Source organism: Crassostrea angulata, chromosome 8 (genome assembly GCF_025612915.1).
Source record: "Crassostrea angulata isolate pt1a10 chromosome 8, ASM2561291v2, whole genome shotgun sequence".
In the NCBI taxonomy this organism is placed as follows: domain Eukaryota; kingdom Metazoa; phylum Mollusca; class Bivalvia; order Ostreida; family Ostreidae; genus Magallana; species Magallana angulata.
In genome coordinates, this window is record NC_069118.1 from 60,258,294 (window position 1) to 60,281,123 (window position 22,830).

A 22,830-nucleotide genomic window follows, 5' to 3' on the forward strand; every position below is an offset into this window, starting at 1 on the left:
GTGATAAATATGAAAATATCCGTAAATAAAATTCTTACGGACTGATTCGTTAAAACCCAGGGGGACACGAAGTCTACAGCGAATTCAGTGATTGATATCGATAATTAAGGATTTGGATGTTCGCTAAATAGCACGGTTTCGCAAGTTTGGGATTTTAGGAAAAGTTTTGAGTTAATAAGACACTGTGCGTCTGATTGTGTTTACATGATTTCGATTCTTGTGGTGGTTTTCCGAGCATCTATTTATTGATTGGGACTTGAATTAACATCTTGTCGAGTTCATATTGCTATCATTGCGATATCCAGATCCCCAGTATATAAAGAGGCGCTGTCGGAGACAGTGATTGGGCATCCTCCAGTCAGCGGTCCCCAGACAAACAGTGCTGCCTCTGTTCGGGTCCCCTGCTGTTTGACTCTGAACAGTCCGGCCTACGTTGTAGTGATAGCTATACTAGCCCTTTTTCTCCCCAGTCTGTTTAAATAGAGATTTGTGTACTTTAATTATTTTCACCTGTGATATACCTTTGGCAAGGATTACCATGAATTCCGCACCTCGTCACTTGAATGTTATTGTCAATATGTAAACAAGGACCGTGATTGTAGCGTTTTTACCTTGTAACATCTCATCATGGACACAGGTCGTATAATTCTTGTCATAATTCCTGTTGTTTAAGACTCACGGAATGGGGTTTGATGTGGATGCTTTTGTGTCCACTGTTGGCGAGGAGTTGCGCTGTGAGATATGCCGCGGGGTGCTAGATAACCCGCTACGGACCGCGTGCAGCCATGTCTTCTGTTCGGGGTGCATCCTTCCCTGGGTGGTCAGTACCGGGCGTTGCCCCAGGGGCTGTCAGCGCCTGACCCCCGAGGATCTCGGTAACGAGTTAGAATTACGAGACTGCATACTGAATCTGAGCGTTCACTGTGAGTACAGGGACAGAGGCTGTAAGAGGTTAGTCCGTCTGAGGGAGATGGGGGTACACAGGGCGGACTGTGACCACAGGCCCGTGCCCTGCAAAAACGACGGCTGCAAACTGGTCCTCAGCTCCAGGGAGATGGAGAAACACGTGACCGGGGACTGCCCATATAAGGAAGTGGGGGTCTGCCCCAAGGGTTGTAGCCTGGTCTTGTTACAGAGTACCGTGGGCTCCCACGACTGTGTGTCCGCCCTCAGGGCCTACATCGCCGGGCAGGAGAACAGGATCAACACAATGGAGACGGAGCTACAGAGGGCTGGGATGATGGCCTCCAAGAGAGAACGGGAGCTGGTGAATCAAATCACTCTACTCCAGAACGAAAATCAACTGCAGTCTCTGGAATTTCAACGGAAGTTGAGTGAAATTTCAACCAAGTTGAAAAAGAGCAGTAACAAATGCGCTGATGTTTCAACGGTAAGTTGTTATGTGAATTATTTATTTATCATTTGCTTAAACAAATAAAATCAATTTGCAACTGACGTTTCATGATCAAATTATCAAACGAATGTGTTGTTGAAAGTATCCGTATGATAGTACATGTATATTGAAAAATGTGTTGCATTTTCCAATTTGAGAGAGAGAGAGAGAGAGAGAGAGAGAGAGAGAGAGAGAGAGAGAGAGAGAGAGAGAGAGAGAGAGAGAGAACGTAAGAGCACCTGTTTGGAAGCACTAGTTTTAAAAATCATGAAATATATATATCTGTAGGTATAGATCTATTAGGAGGTGTTGAGTTTCACCTGCTCACTGCGTTTGATAAGACACAAGATCAAAGCTAGCAGTTTGAGATAAAACAGTCATTCACTGATTTCTCACTTGCTTGTGGAGGGGTCGTGTTTACAATTAAAACAATCACATTCAGATACCCCTGCTCTACATCCAGCCAAGATTTTACAGGGTAGCGTTGATTACAGGTTCCGTTGAACCTCACCAACTATTTCGGACAGGGGCCATACCGTAGATTGATTTTTGTTTTTTCTCTCGACAACCAAAAAGTGAGTGCTCGCATTAATCAAGTTGGACAAAGCCACATTTCTGGCTTCCCTCACGAATGCGGGTGGCTCGATTTTCACTTGAGCGATAGTGTATTGGCGCTATTGACATTCTTAAAGAGGCGAGACGGTCAACCGATTATCCATCAAATTTAGAGACTTGTTTATCCATTAACTAATATGAAAAAAAACACCTCTTAATAAATATAATTTTTCTGTATCTTTATACAAAGCTGCAGTATTTATCCGTTAATTACAAGTAAGTCGTAAATATTTTTTAAAAAAAATTCAAATACGATATCAGTTTTGGCAGAGACATAAATAACATATTCATGGCTCTGCTTTTGGGAATTAATTTTTATATTCTTCACGAACAATTGATGCAAAACATTTATATTTCAAACTTCTATAGCCTCAATAAGTCTGCTTTACTGGACTAAACATTTGGTAACTGGAAACTTTTCGTCGAACTTGAAAATGTTATTGCGAGTCATTTTACAGCGATCTAAAAACCGTATTAATTACGTGGTAAAATACGCTTTATTTATGAAGTATCGCAAATGAGGCTCGCTTTCATCAGGAATAGCTAGGATTGAACACTGTTGAATGGCGAAATAATGTAATATTTCAAAGCAACATATAACAGATTTTATACATGTATTTTAAGCATATACATGAATTATAGTGGTTTGTTTGGCGAGTCATGACAGTCAGACTCTTCCGTTAATTAGCTTCTTTTTTGTGGCCAATGGACAGATTGCGTTGAAGTTGATGTCACGTGGTTTGTTTCAGAACACGGACGATGCTGTTTGGCGGGCTCTGACCGTGACACTGCAGAGACAGGGCGGTGCCCTGGGCTTCAACATCATGGGCGGATTCACGGTGAGTCACGGGCGGGTGGCAGAAAAAGTGACTTGGGAGGGGGGGGGCTTGCTAAGGACTAATGACAGAGACATAAATAACTTATATATGTCTCTGATAATGAAAACCTCCCAAAATTAAATTGTCATAGCTTTAAAATTGGAACGTTTTGTAATTCCTATAAATATAATTGTAGTGTACAGATTTATTTTTTAGCCGAAATATTAGAGTTTATGAATGCATTGCATTTGGAGTCTCACTCCTTCCCATATCACGTGCACACCCAGAGCAGGGGCTATAACTCTACTAAGTCTCAGTTTCTACACATACTTGTGTAAGCCTTAAATATGTACCCATTCTCTCGGAGAACCCTACAGTGATATTGTACAATTGTAAAAGGATATTCATTCACTGGAGCCTTCTTATTTTGCTATTTACTGGCATCATTTCATTTAAATCTCTAATCTAAGTTTTGTCAACAAATGCAATCAAAATCCAACAATTAATTCCATTAATCAGGGACACCGGGGCCTTTGATCCTTGCATCAACAATCTGTTTTATCGGGGGACAAAAACTAAGTGGCTCTCAGAGTGGGTCCTTTCTGTGGGAGAGAACTTGGACGAACACAATGGACGGTCAGAGAGGGAGGGGGGAGGGAGAGGGAGAGGGGGTATAATCGCGACCTGTAGAGGAATTATCTTGAGTGGGTAATATATAGGCAGCCAGTAATGGCCAGGTTTTTATTGCTGGCAGCAGATTCAAACTTCAACACAAAGGGATAGAATCTATTACTATTCTCGGTATTATCAATAGAGATTATAAGTATAAATAGGAAAGGAGCTGATGTGTACACTAAGGCAGAGTGCATTGTGTCCAGGAATAAACATCAGTTTGTGGGAAACTTGGCCGATGCTCCTCTGCTGATTTTGGGGGTTGGGGATTGGTAGGGTCGAGTGGACCTCTAAATAAAACTGTAGTGTTAATGTTTAAAAGTAGTGTATGGAACCATAAGCAAGATGACACTGCCCTAGCTTCCTCTTCTTGTACAATTTGTTTGTATACAAGTCAAGACCAATAGTTTTTGGAATGGATTTACAAAATGATGAAACAATTTGATATCAAAATCCTATATAATATTTAGCAATTACATGTTGAAATAATTTTGAAAGTTAAGAAAATATAAATTATTTTGTGTAAAATTCTTCTGTCAAAGTGACAAATTTCCCCCCCCCCACCAATTTTTATGTCCTAGCCAGGTGACTACAATTTATGACTTGATTAATAATTAACACAGGGGTGATTTTCTATAGGTTTAACTGCATTTTTTTTTTTGGGGGGGGGGGGGTGGGGAGGGGGATTATCAAGGGGTCTGACTAAGAGTTGTTGGCCCTGTTGTTAATGAAGTAGTCACCACATTCAGTGTGATTCATCCATTACAGTCAATCAGACCTTCCTCCTAACCTCGTTTAAAATCCATCATCTGAACGCTGCGTTAATGATTCTATTTGTCCTTTAATGTTCTGTAAAATCACTTGATTTCTTAGAATTTTCATCACTGAATTCCATTTCTCTTGTTGGCACTAACCAGAAATTGTTTTATGTTTAGTCAAAACAAAAAAACCCGGAAAAAAATTGGGTTTTTTTATGCTACCTTTGATATGCAAAAAATTACTAACATTATTTTAACTGTATTGAGAAATGCATATCTAGTTGTGACAGTGAAAATTAATTACATGAGTAAAAGCACAGTATCTTGGTGCAAATGTAATATACAAGTTATAATGCCATTTGATATATGTAATTATATAATTATGTTGATTATTAGGTCTTCTCTTATATACACAGTCCTTGCAGTATAAAGCTCTAACACAAGGCAATCACTTCAACAAATTACAAAGAAGTCTCAGTCAATCAATAGTTGATGCATTAAAAATTTTAATCAAAATTATGCAAGTTTTAATATCCTGCAGAAAGCTTTTGCCTGTAGAGATCTAATAAAATCAAAAAACAATTTTTTATGGGAACATTTAATACTGTTCTAATTAATTGTTGTCGAAATATAGAAGGCTGAAACAAAACCACTGTGCTTGATGTCGCAATCTTTCTGCAGAATATTAGAACGTAATTCATCAGTAAACGGCTGCAAGTCATGATGGGAAGAGAAGACTGTCTCCCGTCTTCTTTTTGTGTCCAACTTGTCTGCCCTTTGTTTGTCATCTGATATAGCTCAGGGAATTATTTTAACAAGTTGATCAATGGTTCAATTGCCGATCACGAACAAAAATGGTCGTTTTGTTTGAAGCTGGAGACAGGAGGAAGAGGCAATATTTGCGATGTCCCCCGTTTTGGTCGCCAAGCAAGTCGCTCTGAATTAATTTGGCTTCACATTAACTTCCTCTGCAGGATCTGCTTTTATTTCGAGGGTGAAATCAATCCCTAATTTTTTTTTGCAGTAGAGATTAAGTTAATTCAGGAAAACCGCATCTCCCTAGAAACTTGACCAAAGTGCTGTGTTTTTGACAGGACAAAAGAATTCCCTTTGTGCCGTGAACTCATCACATAATGTTGACTGTTTTTTATGTGGGTGAATTTTTTTGTCAGCCGGAACCCAACAACAATGAGACAGAGAAACGTGGCGAGATGGCGGGAGGGGTGGAGGTTTCCAGGGTAACGGAGAACAGCCCCGCAGAAAAGAATGGACTCAAGATCCATGACATCATCACTCAGGTAGGGTATTTAATGACATCATTCATAAATGACATCATTACTTAGTTTAGGGAAAGTAATGACATCATCACTTAAGTTGAAATTTAATGACATCATCACTTAGATTAGTAAGATAATGACTTATCACTTAGATTGGGTAAAATGACATCATCTATGAGATGAGGAGGTTGGGGTGAATCTGATATCGCTCAGATTTGTGAGGGGATAATGTCATGAAAAAATAAGGATGTAATTATATGTTCTCTGATGTACAAATAAGTTAAGCAAGTGTAGAATCCCTACTGTTAGTACATCAGTAGTATTGTTACCAGTGAGATTACTTGGTACTTGAGACCTGATAGTCTTTAAGGTTTTACCAGTATCTGTAACAACAGTATGTCTGCCTATGTGCAGATACTGTGCCGTGTATGAATGTATATTGTGTGGTGAATCTCAAGCAACATCTACTCTCAGTGAAGTCATCAGTAATAACTTGTAATAACAGATAATTGATGCTAGGAATGAAGTCATTTCCTCAAGTAAATGAGCAACATAATGTAGAGTTGTGCATTTGTTGATATTTGACTTTGGGAATGTTAGAGTACAGTTGACATATTGCAGTCAAAGATGGCATTGTATAACGACAAACATGTCAATTTCTTGTTTACCAAAACAGTGCCCAAAATACCAAATTACACAGTAACTCGTTTTCCGGGTTAGCATTCGGTATTGTAAAGTATATATACTTGGAAAAGGATTGACTTTAGATTGGAGTGGAATAAACACATCATTAATATTGTTAATATTTACACCCTGTTTAAGTTGTGATCCTGGTTTGGTGAGGGTAACTGATTTCTTTATCTGCACTGACTCTCAGGTGTGAACTTTTGTCAGACTGGGGTAGGTCTCCTCCCCTCATTGCGGTGATTAGGGGGCCCAAGAACCCGCTACAGTGGCAACATTATGAGTTTAAAAGGTCTCGGTATTTGAATTTCCTGAAAAAAAATTAATTGTGTTCAATTTTGCTCTTATGGAAATAAAAAGATACCAGTAATATAAGGGTTGGATTTGTCAATGTAATTACGCTATTTAATGAATCCATGTTCCTGCTAATGTGTTCAGAGTTAGGGGACATTTGTCTGCATCGCTTCATAAATGGTATCAGGTATGTGTCATTTCGTCCCTCTTTAGTCCATTCCTTGATGAAATGGTGTTAAATAGGAGGAAGAGGTGGTTGATTGTTCTGAACAAAGATGAAGAATGTGTATTGTAGTATCAAAATTCTTAATTCGTAAAAGAAAAACTATAAATTTTTTAGAGAAATGTTAAACATGGAAACACTTCAAATTTTCCTTGAAATTTATAATTTTTCTTCATTTTTTTTTACTAAATTTTTTTTTTCAGTCTGAATCAAAATAGATTTTTAAATGCATTAAAGTTATATTAGTAAGATTTTTTTTTTCATTTGGAAAAAAGGTAAAACTGAAAGCAGTTTATAAAAAAGTGTAGCCTTTCCCGTGTAATATGTTATACTCATATAAACTTTTTGATATTTGTTTTAAGAAATGAAATTTGTCATTGACTTACAAATTCAGACATATAGAAAAAAAACAACTTTTAAGATTGTATCAGACTGGGCTATAGTTGTTTGCCACTATTAATTCCTTCTTGTTGGGGTTATTAAGAATCATTCACAAAAGAATCTCATAACATGAACAGGGCCAAGAGACAACCTGTGACAGAAAAAGATTGCATTTTCCTGTTGTGTAAAGAGAAAATAAAACACAATTCTGTCATTATGAACTGCACTCAAAAAAATTTGTGAATGGAATTTAAATTCCATTGAATCTAAGCCTCCATTCATACAAAACATAGAGAATTAAGCTGATCCAGGGCTCTTTCTCAGATCGGGCAGATAAGGGAATTTTCTTAAAGCCGCCGACTTTTATTTAATATTGACTGGAGTCGTAGACTTTTGACATATTTGACGGCTGATGTCTGTGAGAACAATAAACCATACAGGTAAAGTTGGTGGGGGTCTTGTTCAGGAACAGTGGAGGGTGAAATCGTGGGGACAGGTGGAGACGATCGACCCCCAAGGGTCAAGGTTACACACAGACGTACAGACCCAAGGTCCAAGGTCTAAGGCTTCAAAAGTTCCACATTGACATCTAACTAATATACAACTAGAATACACAAACAAACCTAATACATTGTATGCAGAGAGAGAGAGAGAGAGAGAGAGAGAGAGAGAGAGAGAGAGAGAGATTTTATGTTTTAATTTAAAATTAAACAGGATTGGAGAATTGGGAACTTTATCATTGTATGTCATCCTGCCATCTGTGAGTTTTCATCATCAGTGGATAGTAGTAAAGTTTAGTGGACAAGAAAAAGTGGGGGGAGGGGTGGGGATGTCAGCTACATGTATCGGAAGCTTATGCAGCTGTATTAAGATTTTAAACTGTTAGCTTAAAATCAAGCAAAATCAAAATATGAGTCGGTTTAGTAAGAAGTAAATCATATACATTAGATTTTATGTCTTTGAAACAAATCTTTCATGAATCTGTTCTTTTACAAGGAAAGAAAGTTAATCATTGTGATGATTGTGTGATGATAACAAAACGTATGCTGATGATAGATTCTTAGAATGACAGATGGTGGGAATCAAGAGAAAGAGAGATCTGTGTAGCCATTTCTGTTTCTATGGGTCTGTCTGTTGTGTTTCCCAGGAATTTATCCCAATCAGGTGCAGTCATCATAATTAGAATCTAACAAGATCAGATAAGATTGAATTTAATTGCAGACATGACAGAACAAACCATTTCCTTATGCTCATTCCTGTTTCCTTTCATCTCCGTGGAGACCAAATTTACCCAACATGCCCCTCTCCCTCAATGTTCCATAATTGGTCATAAAAATTCATGGAAGGCTCCGTAATTGATGGGGATTAGGGAATGACGCTGTTCCTCCCTCCATCTGTTCCCCGAGGCTGTCTGAAGGGGGCAGGCATTCTCTGCTGTAGGGGTCGCACGAGGTGATGACCCCAATGTCAGGTCATTGCACAGCCTCAATACACAGGCTCTTGACCAGGGGACCAATGAATGAATTATGGGTAAATCTGATTACAGGATGAGGGGTCTGACAGATGTACAAGGAATTATGGGATATCAAAGTAGACCTGTAATCACATTACTGGACATTAAAGGGCTTGATGAATGAGCTTTTAATTGCTCTGTCCTTGATGCCTTGTGTTGTTGTTCAGAAGAACATGACAAGAGGAGGACATTTTATACCCTGCTGCTGAATTACTGTTCTCTCTGGCCTTGTCGTACAAGTGCATGTCTAATTATTTCTGTGACAGTAGTCGATGAATTGACGTTTAGAGCTGAATTTTATGATTTTATTTTATTTATCCTTCAATAGCAAAAAAGATTTGAGTAAACGTGTTTGATATTCCTGAAGTATGAAAGCAAAAGCTTCAACCACAAAAATACAGAGTAATTTGTTACCAGAAGTGGAATCTTTATGTAAGAACTACATTCTCCCCATTTATAACAGCTTAATAATCTGTCATATATTGCTCTCTTATGGAGATTGAAAACCGACATGATAAATACATAGGATGATAAATACACAGGATGAGTTCATGATTGGGTCTCCAGGGATTACCATAGACAGTGGGAGCAGATCCCTGGCTTTATCCTGACTACCGAGTCTTACTGATGTTGACACAGACCCTCCGCTGACATCCGACATCACTGTCGAGTTTCTCGGTTGCTGCCTGAGTGAGGGGACCTTTGGTTGGGGTGATGCGGTGTTGTACATCGACTGATGACTTTATAACAGAGAGGGATCATTTACACAGGGCTATGTCACAAGTTGACAGTCTAATCCCAAGGTCTGGAGATTAGGATAATCTATAGGACGCTGACCTTAGCTCATCTATCAAAACAAAATGAAAGGTGGTGGTGGTGGTGGTGGTGGTGGGGGGTGTCTTCTGAAGGTATGCTGGTACAGTGTATCCACTATTGACTGTAAAGGATTCAGTACTTCTAAAACAAAATCCCCCTCTCTCCTCCACTCTCAGTTTCTTTCAGTAGCTTCATCCTATTCATGTATTCAATAAGAGTTTGTCTTTTTAAAGATTGACAATAATAATGGTTTATTGAAGCAGTTGGAAAAAGTGTTTACATATGACTTTTTTAAGACATTAAATTTTTCAGGAGTAAGATTTGCTATATATAAAATCAATTTTTGGTATTATTTCATTGCAGTTTTTTTTATTGCAAGATTATTAACAAACTGCATCTGTTTCAGTTTTAACTGTTTTAATGGATTTAAATTTAATTGCAAGATTCTAGGGACAAAGTGGTTCTAAATCAGATTTTTATTGTTCTGGTGAGCGTTTAGTGATTAATATTGCTGACGCCACATTGTCTTTTTATTCAGAGAAATCTCTTGTTTTTCACACATCTACTTTTTCAATGTGACAGTTATTTTTCAAGCTTTAATTGAAGACTTTATATTTTTTCATTATTGTGTGTCAAAGCAGTGCATTTCCTGGTATTTTCTGTGCACTAAATTTTAGCATATCTTTGATAAAGATGTTACGGCATAAGTCAGGTTTAGCGGTCGTTGACAGGACAGGATCACATGTATTTAATATCCAGTGGTGTTGGATAAGATGTCCGTCTGACATCGGTCGGCGACAGAGCTAATTCAGACAATGATACAGGGCACTTTGATATGACAGAACAACCATCAGACATTACACTTTCTTTGATTTAAACACAAGGAAATAATTTCAAATTAAAAAGAAAATTGTTTTCAATGTTTCCAGTGTATTGGTATATATCAAGGAAATGTATGCATTTACCTACAGAATTATCCCTGACTATAATGAACAATGAATTTCTAGATATTATGAAGAATTCAATATCTGTACAGTACATTTATATACATCGTATTATATATATTCCATATTGTTGTTTGAATCTGAAAAAAAGGACTAGGTATAAACAGAACTCTGCATGACAGTAGATTGACTTAATGTAAGGTATTGAACTTGTAACATGGAGGAGGTTTGTTTTATCGGTATATTGTTTGAGGTGAGACTGTTTTATCAACCCTATCAGCATCAGCAATATTGTTTTAAAGGGAAGTCACTCTTATAATCTTCTGAAACAGAAATATTTTCTATTGAAGTACTGGTGAACATATTTAAATAAACAAGAGAGAAATAGTTCTCTTCAAATAAATCCAGATCTGTAAACATAGAAGGCTATTAGTGAGGGGGTCTATCCAAGGCCTATTCTCATTAAATGGTGTTGATTTTACAATAAATGCTGTTTAACTCTGTATTATATCCTTATCAAATATTCATGATTCTATTGGTGGAGCTAGCAGATAGGTAGAGCACTTGTTGAGTCCCCGCCATTGTTTGGAACAATACTTTGACCACTTCAGTCCTTGGATTGTAGATGGGCCATCTTAGCATGGGGTGGACTAATTTGTTTTATATATATACAAACCTACGTGGAGAGCCCTCCAGATTTAGCGATGCCTTTGAAGTCTGTGGGATCAGAGTTTGGAGGGTGTGTGATGTAATATATAAGTGTTGTTGATGAATTGTAATGGTGGGACAGAGGGACGGGCTATAAACAGAAGACAACAATGGACCTTATTAATCGCAAGAAACCTTGAAGTTTCAAGGGCACTCTTTACTCATACACATAAAAGTAGCCGTAAAACTTCACCAAATCAGTATCAAGCAATTTTAAAATTCAGAAAAAACTTAACTGTCCTCAGAATAATTTTTTTTCTGGAGAGGCAGGTTATTGTAAAAGATAAGATAATATGATAGGGGTGATAAACTTATTCATAAACTGTAAAGTGGGGTAACTCCTGCAGTCCTCAGCATCATTGACATCACTGGATCAGTCTGTATCTGAAGCTGACAGAGTAAAGGGCACTAACTCCTACAGTCTTCAGCACTGGTTGTGTCATCAGTGTTAATGCATGCATGATTATAGCAGCTTCGTGTTACCGGGAGAGACCGGGGATGCAGCCCGATAATCTAAGCGTGGACAGCAGGTGCTTGTTGACACAAGACGTGTTAATCTCGTTACTGTGTACACGTTTATAATTAATGAAATGCACCTTATTACAATATGATGGATCGTCTCCAGGTAATATTACCTGTTTCTAATTAAGTTTGTTGACAGTGCATTGATACTGTCAGAATCTCCGAAACAGAACTTCAAACAGTCTGTGATTGAAATAAATCTGTTAAACATCAGAGGACGATGGTAAAATAGCGAGATGTCTGCTTAATTATAATTGATTTGCAGACAAAATGAAGCAAGAGTTTGTCTATTGTAAACATTTCACTAGGAATCTGTTTGTTAGAATTTTTCCTTTGTTACCGAACTGTTCCAGTAGAAAGTTTCATTTAAAAGTTTCTGACATTTCAAATTTCCTATTCATCATCTAAACAAACTGTGAGGGTAACCTGAGAACTTGTTAATTGACTTTGGGTGTAAGGAGAGTCCAGCCTGAATTTACTCTGACCTCTCACACTGTATCGCCACAATCACACAGTGTGTTTATTTACAGAAGGAATTTGACAGCCAAGTGTGGCCTTCATTAAAATGTTACATTTTGCTGAGAATGTTTATTCCTCTTCTGAAAATTCCTAGGTTTTGATGGGGTTGTAAGAATATCTTAAATGCTCTATAGAAGTGAAAGGTTAGAAATTAAGATAGATTGGTTATGTAACATGTCTGATATGGAATGAAATGATTTACAAGATAATTAAATGTTTGCTGTGGAGAAAATTAGCAAATGATTGAATGTGCACACAAATTAAGTCAATGAATTCTTCCTAGCTGGTGCTTGGTTGAATCTATATTGTAAAATCTGACACCCCCAGAATTTTAATAGAGAATTGAGAACTTCATAAACATCATATCTACACCAGGTGCTATAATAGGCTGGGGTAAAAACAAATGAACTTAGGATTCCTATAGAGAGAGCCTTGGGGAGATTTGAAAAGAATCAATACCAACACCTGTATTGGAGGTGCTGGCCCACGTGTAATTACCGTAAGGTGCTGGCCCACGTGTAATTACCGTAAGGATCCTATCGGGGAATTCTTGGCAGCTTACTGGAATCTCATATATGATTTAGCTGTCAATTCATCTATAGTAGTTTAGGTTTTAAATTCCATCATAAAAATTTTACAAATTTTTAGAGTTCTCAAAACATGTTACATTGTAATGATGGTGTGGAGCCAGGGTTGAAGTTCAGTGGTAGAGGCTTTAGATAGGAAGGTTATGGGTTTGACTCCAGTTAACGCTGTCTCCTCCCATGTAATACTGAAATTGACCAATAAAAAAACAAAAAAAAACCAGGACCTTTAAAGTCAGGGTAACATATAACTGTAAATGAGGAGGGGGGGGGGGGGGGTGGGGGGGTGGGTGGGGGGGGGTAGTTGGGGATGAAGATGACTTGGGTAGCCAAGGGTTTTACAGCACCATGTGCAGAAACTGAACCTGTGATGTACATGTAAATGAACTGAACACTGTTTATGATGACTCCATTGTTGAACAGAATATCCCAGCATCATTAGGTCTGATTTTGTTACATGATACTCTGCCTCCAGTCTGTCATAGACATTGTACAATATGGCAGTGTCCGTAGTTGGGTGGTTTCCATAGCAACAGCAGATCTTGACTTATTGACCCTGGTGTTTTTCTGTGATTTTTCCTCATTGAGGAGGGATAATTAATCTGCCTGCTCAGACACTGGAGAATTCCTTATCATGCTCAGGTTCCACTTGTATTGGTCAGACATCAAAGACCCCCGAAGGCGGTGAGGCTTGGAGGTGTCAATGTAATGCCAGGGACTGTGTTGCAGCTCCTACTGAGGACTGGAGGGGAGGGGGGAGGGGAGGGGGGCGCTTGGTCACTGACCAAAAGTACTGATATACTATATAAGGATACATGTGTTATATATTCAGACTATGTCTAGTGTCTATTACTGTGAAACTAATATAATAGAAGACAATCTTTTTCCTGCATGCTGACAATTGTTAGAGAGCGACCATAAGAAAGAAATGTCTAACTGCTAACTTATTTATTTTATGAGGGCTTAAATGTCTGGTTACTATACGACAAATTGAATTTTACAATTATGGAGTGGGTGCTACATTTTATTTTGGATTTTGTAAATGCTTGTAGATTTTCTAAGAATATTTCTGGCTATACATCTGGTACCCTGGTACTCTACCGATATGTACTCTACCGATATGGTAATCAAAGAAAATTACTCTCATGAATCACAATATAACCTATTTGATAGGGGCAACTTATTTTTACATTTTTGTGAAACTGAATCTTTGCCATACACAAACTTTATGATGAATGAATGAGCTGCAGTTCATTGAGACAAATGAAAAGTGTGATTACAATTAAGTGGAGTTCCTTGTTCCGCACCCCCCTCCTAGTTGCTGGGAATTTTCTAGGGGGAGATAAGGGGAGGGAATTATGATAGGGGGGATACCTATCAATGAACGCTGATTGAGAACCTCCCAGGGTCGTAAAGATTAGGGTAATGTAGCCAGATCCCAGAAATTTCTGTAACTGGAATACGACCTCTGACAGATCGCCATTTTGTGACTTATCTAACCCAGCTTCAGGAAGCCCTGTAAGTTTTCTGTGTGTCATTTCTTTGTTTAATGTTAAATTGACTTCCGAGACAAGATAACTTATAAAAAATCTTAATCATAATTGATTTTTGTTTTGCGCATTTTATATCTGTCTGATTCTTGCTGCTTTTCCCCCGCTGGGTTTCTGGGTTTACATTTAACAGGGTGTGGGTCATTTTCAGTGTAGAAGAATGTGGTTTATAGCTGAATGATAGTCATTCTTTGTCTGGTATCTGGTGTTAGATACTTTGTGTTTTTGGTGTAGTTACCGGATTGTGATGAACATCACTCTTTTTTATCTTGCAGAAAGTTATTTAGGTACCTAACATTTGGGTCTATAGAGTATAGAGACCAAAATAAATTCATTACATCAATTGTTTTCAGGGAAAGTTTTTATTAAAATCTATTTCATTTACTTATCTTCACTTAACTTACTTTTTCAACTTTACTTTTTTTTTTTTAATATAAAAAGTGTAGATAATTAAAAATCAAGTCAACCATAGATTGTATTGTTTTGATACTGACTGATCTAAATTTGTAGTAGTTCCAGAGAATGTAGAGTTACCTCCCCTTCTGTGACTCTCTTGACCATCTCATCTTTTCTGTGTGAGATTCTGTACATCTCTGGACAGCTGAGATATCTCGCGTGTCACATCTACAGATGGACTGTATTAACCTTTACCCTTGAGATTAAAATCACTGATAAAGCTGATTCACATCTCGTTAGAAACCTCCGATAATTTCGATGCTCGTATCAGACTCTGTAGAAGTGGAATAGAGTCAGAGGTGTAGTTGGATACAGGATGCTTATACATGTAGAGGTGCAGGGATGTGTGACATAGTGCTACATGTAAGTATAGATAAGTACTACCAGCTGGTTCAGTAGTGGGTTCCCGGGGTCAGGTGTTAAGATGTTGACAGAAAACATCATTATGACTTATCAGCTCCGGCCTCATCTTCTGTGATGGCCATTAAGAAGAGTAGCCATTGTTTACTTAGAAACAGAAAATTGTCTCAGGCTAATAGAAACAAATGATGGAGTCCCCCGCTCTGACATAACACATTCCTCATCCCTGTCCTTCTCTGGGGCTGGAGAGGCTACTCTAGGGGTGGAGAGAGCGTGGCGGGGCAGATAAAGGTGTTTACTTTTACGGACTGTTACTAATATGCTGTTTCTGTGGTAAGTTACTCAGTCCAAGGGATTTCTACTTCTTTACTTTGTACCATCACAGCTTGACATTTTAACTGTCAGATGTTTAATTTTCCATTAGCTATTTACATGTTCAGCTTTTGTTTAACTTTTTGTACAGTATTAATTCTCTAGTTCAAGAAATCTATGATCTTAATTGAAAAGTTTGTCAAGGGCCAGAATGTTTCACTAATTAGGGAAAATTGTGCAGCATTTATGTCAGTGAGTTAACTTTCATCTCCGCTGAAAAGTTCAAAGTGACTGTGGATTCTAACAACCCTATGTTTTGTCTATTTAAAAGCAGATTTCATCTTTAATATTCTGTATCATCAGCCATTCTGATCTGTAGAATCGTCACTCATTTTTATCATCTATTGTCTTCAGTCGAAAGACTTCAAAGGAATTTCCTGAAAATCTGCAGCCATAAAGAAAATTAGGTCTGCCGTATTAATGCTCCAATTGATTGCCATTTTCGTGTTGAAGGGAACAGTGCCATCCCGAAGGCCTGTTATTCTGCCCTGAAAGGAAATCTTTGAAATGTTTGAGTTAGATTGAACACCTACAACTATTGAACAGCCTGTGGTTCAGGTCACTGACAACAAAATTCAGTCCTTAGAACTTCGCCATTCTATAAAGCATTAAATAGCGGGGTAAAGGGTTAAAATGAATTTAATAGATTAACTAACCCCATTTGTTAATTATAAATATGTTGTACAATATTTTCACTGAAAATGAGACTATGATACATTATATAAAGTTTGATAAGGCTTATGTTGTACAGCATATTTATAATTTACTAATTATTAAACTCATTAAAACACTTTACACTGCTATTTAATGCTTTATAGAATGGCAAAGTTCTAAGGTAAGTAATCATAAATGTGTGGAAAATGTTTTTGTCCTGTTATTTTTTTCTCTTTTTTACTACATTTGAACATTTGATTATGTGAGCAACTCAACAATGAAACCCAATAAATAGGTGTTTAACATACAATGATGAACTCACCATAAGCTTTATCTGTAGGCACTGCTGTTAATGTGATTTTTGGTAGAAATTTATTTACATTGGAGGGGGAATCAGGAAATGAGCTAAAATTTCCATTTAATTGGTGCTAACTTTTCTATCAGGACATCAAAAGCTACAGAGCAGTCATAGAGCCAGTTTGGTTCAGGGCCCGACTGTAGCATGCTGTAATATGTCTTTTTTATCAGATATATATTGGGGATTGCAAGTTATGCTTACATAAAGATATAATTCATAAACAAAATGAAAGGAGGAGCCAGACCAAATTCATCATCTTGTGTAATATGCCCCATCATCGGCCTCTAATTTGATGGAATTTGTGTATTCACACAGAGTCGTTTATTACGGGGAATTATGTGTGAAAATTCAATTTCAGACTCATTTTTTCATTTGCATGCTTCATCTAGACAAATAAATGGAAGGTTTATGAAGACTCTGACAAAATAATTTTCATTAAGTCGAGAGAAAGAGTTAGCCTGCCTCACAGAATGGGGTTATAATCTGGGATCAATGAAGATTAGGACAGCCTCGGTATCAATGGTGATTACTGGGACAGCATCAGTTTCCCTGCATTAATGATACATTCTGATGACACATCACAGGGACACGAGAGGGGGAAAGGTTACTGTTAGTAGATACCTGATTGAAAACCAGCAATTAGATCCACAGCCCTATTTATACCGGATACTAGGTACACTCGCATGGAACAGCCATGATGTCATCAACTTCTGATTGTGTTTCAAATGTACTACCCTACCCTGCCTTAAAGCTTTATTTCTCTCTCCCTCCTTTCCTCTATTATAGCTTGTTGTCCAGTTTGGCAGAAAACTCTCTCTCCCTCTGTCTGTTTCTCTCTCTGTCTGTTTCTCTCTCTGTCAGTCTGTCTGTCTGTCTCTCTCTCTCTCTCTCTCTCTCTCTCTCTCTCTCTCTCTCTCTGACCAGTGAACTACTGTAAATGTCGCTCTGTCTGACTAACACTTAATAATCCAATTATTTAACAGCTTTCCCATTTCATTCTGGTAGTCCCCAAGGAAAAGAAATGGTGTTTTTTAATATTTTTATTTTGTAAAAAATTGAAATAATGACACATATCTTTTGGGCCGTTCTGGTGTCTAGAAATGTCACTGTAACTGCGAACCTCTTGTGGTTACTGTGGAAGCCTACCGCCTGATATTTCAGATTTTTATGGCTGTTGGATCCCAATTAAATGGTGGTTGATGAAATAATTGAGTGATGGAACATGCTCAATTATTGTATCTGAGGGCTCCAGTAAAAAATATCCTCTTTGTCTGGACACACATTGAAAGGTCTAACATTTCTCAATAAATGTTATATAGCTCACTATGAGGTAATGACCCGTTTTTAATGTCATTTGAAGTGTTTGACAGCATCATACATTATTCATTGTCTGTGGATTCTACCCTCTATCCCATATTGTCATCCTGTCTGTCATCAAACCCTGTCAGCTGATATAGTGTAAATACACATAGGTATAAGGTAACATCACAGCCCGAGTACAATCTATCCTTGCATTTCTCCATGCAGTATGTTCTACCACTAAAACTGCAAAGGTAAGGGATGTTCCTAAACAGCTGAAGAGATTTTAACAGAAAAGGGAGAAAATCTGTTTTGTCACAATGACTTTGAAAAACAGGAAAAGATTATAAGAAAATCTGATGAATGCAAATAAAGGAAGCGGCAAATGAAAGGAGTCGTTGGTTCATTGATAGCGTGAGAAGTCCTGGGGCTGTATGTGTTGGAGATTTCAGTAACACCCAGCAGACGGATTATGTCCCTTCTCTCTGTGATGCTGGGCCCTCTGTTTACATTTCCCACAAGCCCCTGTTGATTACCTGAGACGGTAATTTGTTTGATTGGCTGGACCATTAGGGTATCAGATGGATCATGTAACAGATCATCCTATTGGTTTATAGATCATGTAACAGATCATCCTATTGGTTAAACCGATTTGAGTCTCTGATCAGAGATATCTGTTTGGACTAAAGATTGTGAACGCTTGTCTGATTTAATCAGCTTGTGGTAAAACATAATGTCCATTCTGTAACACTTTTGTGTTGACCTCTGTTTATGTCTTGTCTCCATTGAGAGATTCCCACCCAGGATAACATAGCATCAACTGTAAATATTTCTTTGATCTGGCTCCCAAGTTTGTAAACAAGTTGGCAATATTAACGGTGTGCATGAGTGATGGACGTTTGGCTTGAGTGATGTCCCTTGGATTCCCTCCACCGGTCAGAGATGGGACCACACACAGGGGGAGGTCTTATCTAGGATTCTGATTGGTCAGTAATCACCCCTCCTGATTGACCACCAAGGCGTTCAGTCTGTAAAGTTTGTGTATGACCTCAGCACTGCGTTAATGGATGTGTAAATTAATGTTGTATCAGGCCCTTAAAAAGATAAAATAATGAGAGAATGGGGGATATGCTGAGGTGTTTCAGTGAATAGAGATGCCCCAGGGAATTCCTCCAATACTTGTAATGTTTACAGGATGAAAGACAATGAATTTGGTTTGTCTTGAAATTGATAAACTGTATCCAAAATAAAACTGGCAACTGAAACATTTATTTCCCTAGGGCACATTTAAATAAAAGCTTTCCTTTGAAAGACAAATAGTTTCCCTCTGTTATGAAGACAAATTTTGACTTCTTCCTGAGTACAGAGGTTCCGTCTTTGCCGGTGTTGAGAGAGAGATCAATATTCTACATTTGTTAATCCCCTCCCAGAGTTCACATTGACAACTTAGCTACAGGACTTTAATGGTTTCATTAATACATCTTTTTTCTGTACAAAATAATCAGTGGTAGCAATAAAAACTTGTAATCATCAGAGAACCTTCATTAGCCTCTGCAGTTCATTGATGAAGGGCTGGGGCTGTAACTCAGTGTTAAACAGGTCTTGTGTGAAGGAGGACCCATAAAGAGACTCAATTACTTCAGAATCAATAAACAACCGATCTATCTGATGTGATATGTTGGGTGTCCATTGGAGCAAAGACAGAACACCATCTAAAGGTGTTTAGGGTTATCTGCCATCAGGAAATAAAAAACCTGAATGCTTCAATTTCTGGCATTGATAATCAGCTGATCTGTGAGCTGTGTCCCGATGGAGGCAGGAGAATCCAATAATGACATACCTGTACACGCGCTGCCACCCCGCGGACAGGTGAATCACCGCCAATGTTTTATGTATCTGTGATTTCTCTATCTCCTTCTTCATCGCCATCCCATTTACATAACGGACCGCTGGAACTGACACAAGACTTAGATTCCCGGGTGCCCTGTCGATTTTAGATGAAGCTGTGATGTTGCTATAGGAGTCGGAGCAACCTACATCTCTCTCCCGGCGGCCCGATCAAAAGATTACTCTCTCGGTGCTCCGATTGGATTGGTCCTTTGGAATCTGTTGCATGATGTGAGGTAGCAGGTCTAGTCGGGCAGTGAGAGAGATTAAGTCGGTACATGGAAGACAATTGATTTTGGATGCCTTGTTTGTATATAAAACAGTCCTCACCATTCAAGACACCACAGTCTAAGTCAGGCCTCATGTCCACAAATATTAAGTGGTGCTTGATGCTTACTTGATTTTCACTTAAATAATACTTGAATAGACTTGAGCAGTCCTGAATTAAAACATTTTTGTCTAGGATATCAGAGGTGTGTTGTAGGAATGGAATCAAAGGTAGGACCATTTTTATTCTTTAGAAATAGAAAAGCACTTTTTATAGTGACTTTTAAGTTAAAAAAAATCCTTTATGCATAACAATTAAGTCCTAGGAAATTATTTTTGTATTATTTTATTAAAAGATTTTAGGATTTTAGAATAAATGTACAACTTTGTCAAGTGATAATTAAAAGTCAAAAATAAGAAAAGATAGTCAAACCGCAAAGAAATGAGTTAAAACAAGCAATACTTGATTTAAATGAAAATTGATTTGACCATTAAAGTTTCAAACTTTCATTTGAAGAGGGCCTATTCATTTTTACTTTGAATTATACATGCTATATATTTGTACTTTTCACCATTGTATTTTAACAATTTTTTGATAATCATTTTTTTTAAGGAGTTTGTCTAATGATTGATTATTGGAGGAATCACTTTTTGATGGGTTTTTTTTCTGGCACAGTATGTATTTGTATTGGTAGTCTTAGAGTTAATGAGGTTTGATGATATTATAAGAGAGAGAGAGAGAGAGAGAGAGAGAGAGAGAGAGTTGATTGTAACTCACTGGTCACTTACTTCTGATCCTCTGAGCTGGGATGTTGTTCTGGTGTACTTTGAGGATTATATAAGTCTGTAATGATAAACTGACCTAAAAAATCAATGTGTTTTCTGTGAAATAAAATGCAAATATTTTCCGATTTAATTAATGGCTCTGCTCTGCAGGCACCTTAAAGTTATCTGTTTGTCCGTCAATCCATCGGACATCACTTGTCCAGAGCTTACCTTTTCTCCTCTTGGCCCAATCTGACTCATATATACAAAGGGGTTTGAAAAAACAATCTGCAGTAACCTTGGACCTAGTTTCTAGGTCAAGTTTCTAAGTTATGGTCATAGCAGTATAAAGTGATTATTTTATTTAATAATGATCATATATTCTCTAACTTTTACCCCAATTTGGCTCATACTTTACCCAAAGAGTTCCTTTCGTCATTTAGTGTGCAATGATTTTGAACTAAGATTCTAAGTCAAAGGTCAACTTCAAATCATGCTTTGTTTTAAAAAAGAACAACAAATGTAATCTCTATTCCTACCTATATGTAATGCTCCTACTTAACAGAAAGACTAAGGTTGGGTAAAGAGTGGACAGTGACCTTAAGCTAATGTAAAGGTCATAGACAATCTCCTTGAAATCCAGTTTTGAACTGTAATTTCTCTCTCTTTGTCACATTTTTGCTCAAATTTAATCAAATAGAATATAATATAGAACTGTGCTCAGGGAAGTTATAGAACTGTGCTTAGGGAGCCTTAGGCTTTGGTGCTGTGCTGTGCTCAGGAAAAGCATTATACTTCTTATGCTGAATACTACGCTGCACTGTGATGTGCTAATAGGGGCTTATAATGCTGTGATATTGAGCTGGTGTTTATTTTGAGTGGAATGGGTATTGTTGTGAGTATATGCTAGATTAGATTTAAAACAGGAGTGTCCTAGCTGACTTTTTTTTTTGGGGGGGGGGGGAGAGTATGAAGTGATATGAGTACTGGTATGTACCGGTATTGGGGAAAGCACTGTGATACCAGTGCCTCAAGGTAGCTTTCGGTCGTAAAGTAGTATTCTTTGTAGATCTTGATGAAAAAGCTGTGTCGTGTGACAAAACATGTATATATGAAACGGAGATCCTCACAGAGAAATCAATTTTTAATCAAGACATTAAGAATGTGAAAAGGGATAATTGTACAGAAAACACAGATTGATAAAGAGCCATCATGGAAGCTAGTTGTCTTCACAGCAATTTACAGTTCAAGTTAATTGTCAGGCGATATTGATTCAACATAAAACTGCAGATTTACTTTTGCTTAAATAACAATAAATAAGACTTATTACAGAATAGGTGGGACTAAGGCTTTCCTCAGTCAATAGAAAACGCAAAAAAAATGCTTAAATGATGAGACAGGATTATCGGGACCTAACGAATGGAGATTAAGTCGGAGGCAGGAATTTGACCCCTCAGGAAAAGAAATTACATTTATTAGACAACAAAACTGTTTTGTATATTTTAATCCACTTTACATTCAGATTTCTTGGAATTTTTGTGTTATATGCAATGAATGGGATTTGGTTAACTGTATATGCATGCAAATACATATGATATCAGAAATTTGACATACAAAAATGAAATCATTTTATTGGTTTTGATGTTCTTCATCTCTATATAAAAGTTCAAAAAACAGACTGAGCGTATTTCAGAAAAAGTGGTTTTTGTACAGTAAATGGTAATATTTACAAGATATTTCTGTACTACATCTGCATTCTTGGATTTATCGAGAATGAAAAATTGATTTAGACAATAGCATTATGTTTTACAGTGTTTTTCATCATTTGTAATTTTACTCTGGTGCAAACCGCTTGAATATTGATTTGAAGGTTTAATCAAATCTATTCAAAATGATCAAACAGTAAAACCCAAGTTTTGGATAATTTTACCCAAAATATTGGTATATTTTGACTCTCATTCATATTTTGTGAATAATTACCTGATTAGAAAAGTTTTTCTTCAGGGTTAATGAGTATACAATAAATAGTACAGTAAAGCAGAACTTTATCAAATTGTATTTTTCAAGTGGTTAAAAAAAGTATTTTCCTCTACCAGGTGCATGTACGAATGAAATCCTTCATGGTCACTTGTTATATGACA

At 37.4% G+C, this 22,830-nt stretch overlaps 1 protein-coding gene across 2 annotated transcripts in view; it reads left to right on the forward strand.

The window, feature by feature from the left end:
• The first annotated feature begins 289 nt into the window (after window positions 1-289).
• LOC128161767 (E3 ubiquitin-protein ligase PDZRN3-B-like) overlaps window positions 290-22,830 on the forward strand; it is a 91,877-nt gene continuing 69,336 nt past the window's right edge. Inside the window, exons 1-3 of one of the 2 annotated variants that reach the window (XM_052825157.1) lie at window positions 290-1,390; window positions 2,758-2,847; window positions 5,429-5,554. In XM_052825157.1, the coding sequence (XP_052681117.1) occupies window positions 683-1,390; window positions 2,758-2,847; window positions 5,429-5,554 (924 nt within the window). In that variant the 5' untranslated portion in view covers window positions 290-682. The remainder of the gene's footprint in view (window positions 1,391-2,757; window positions 2,848-5,428; window positions 5,555-22,830) is intronic. The other variant, XM_052825156.1, reaches the window with a different exon arrangement.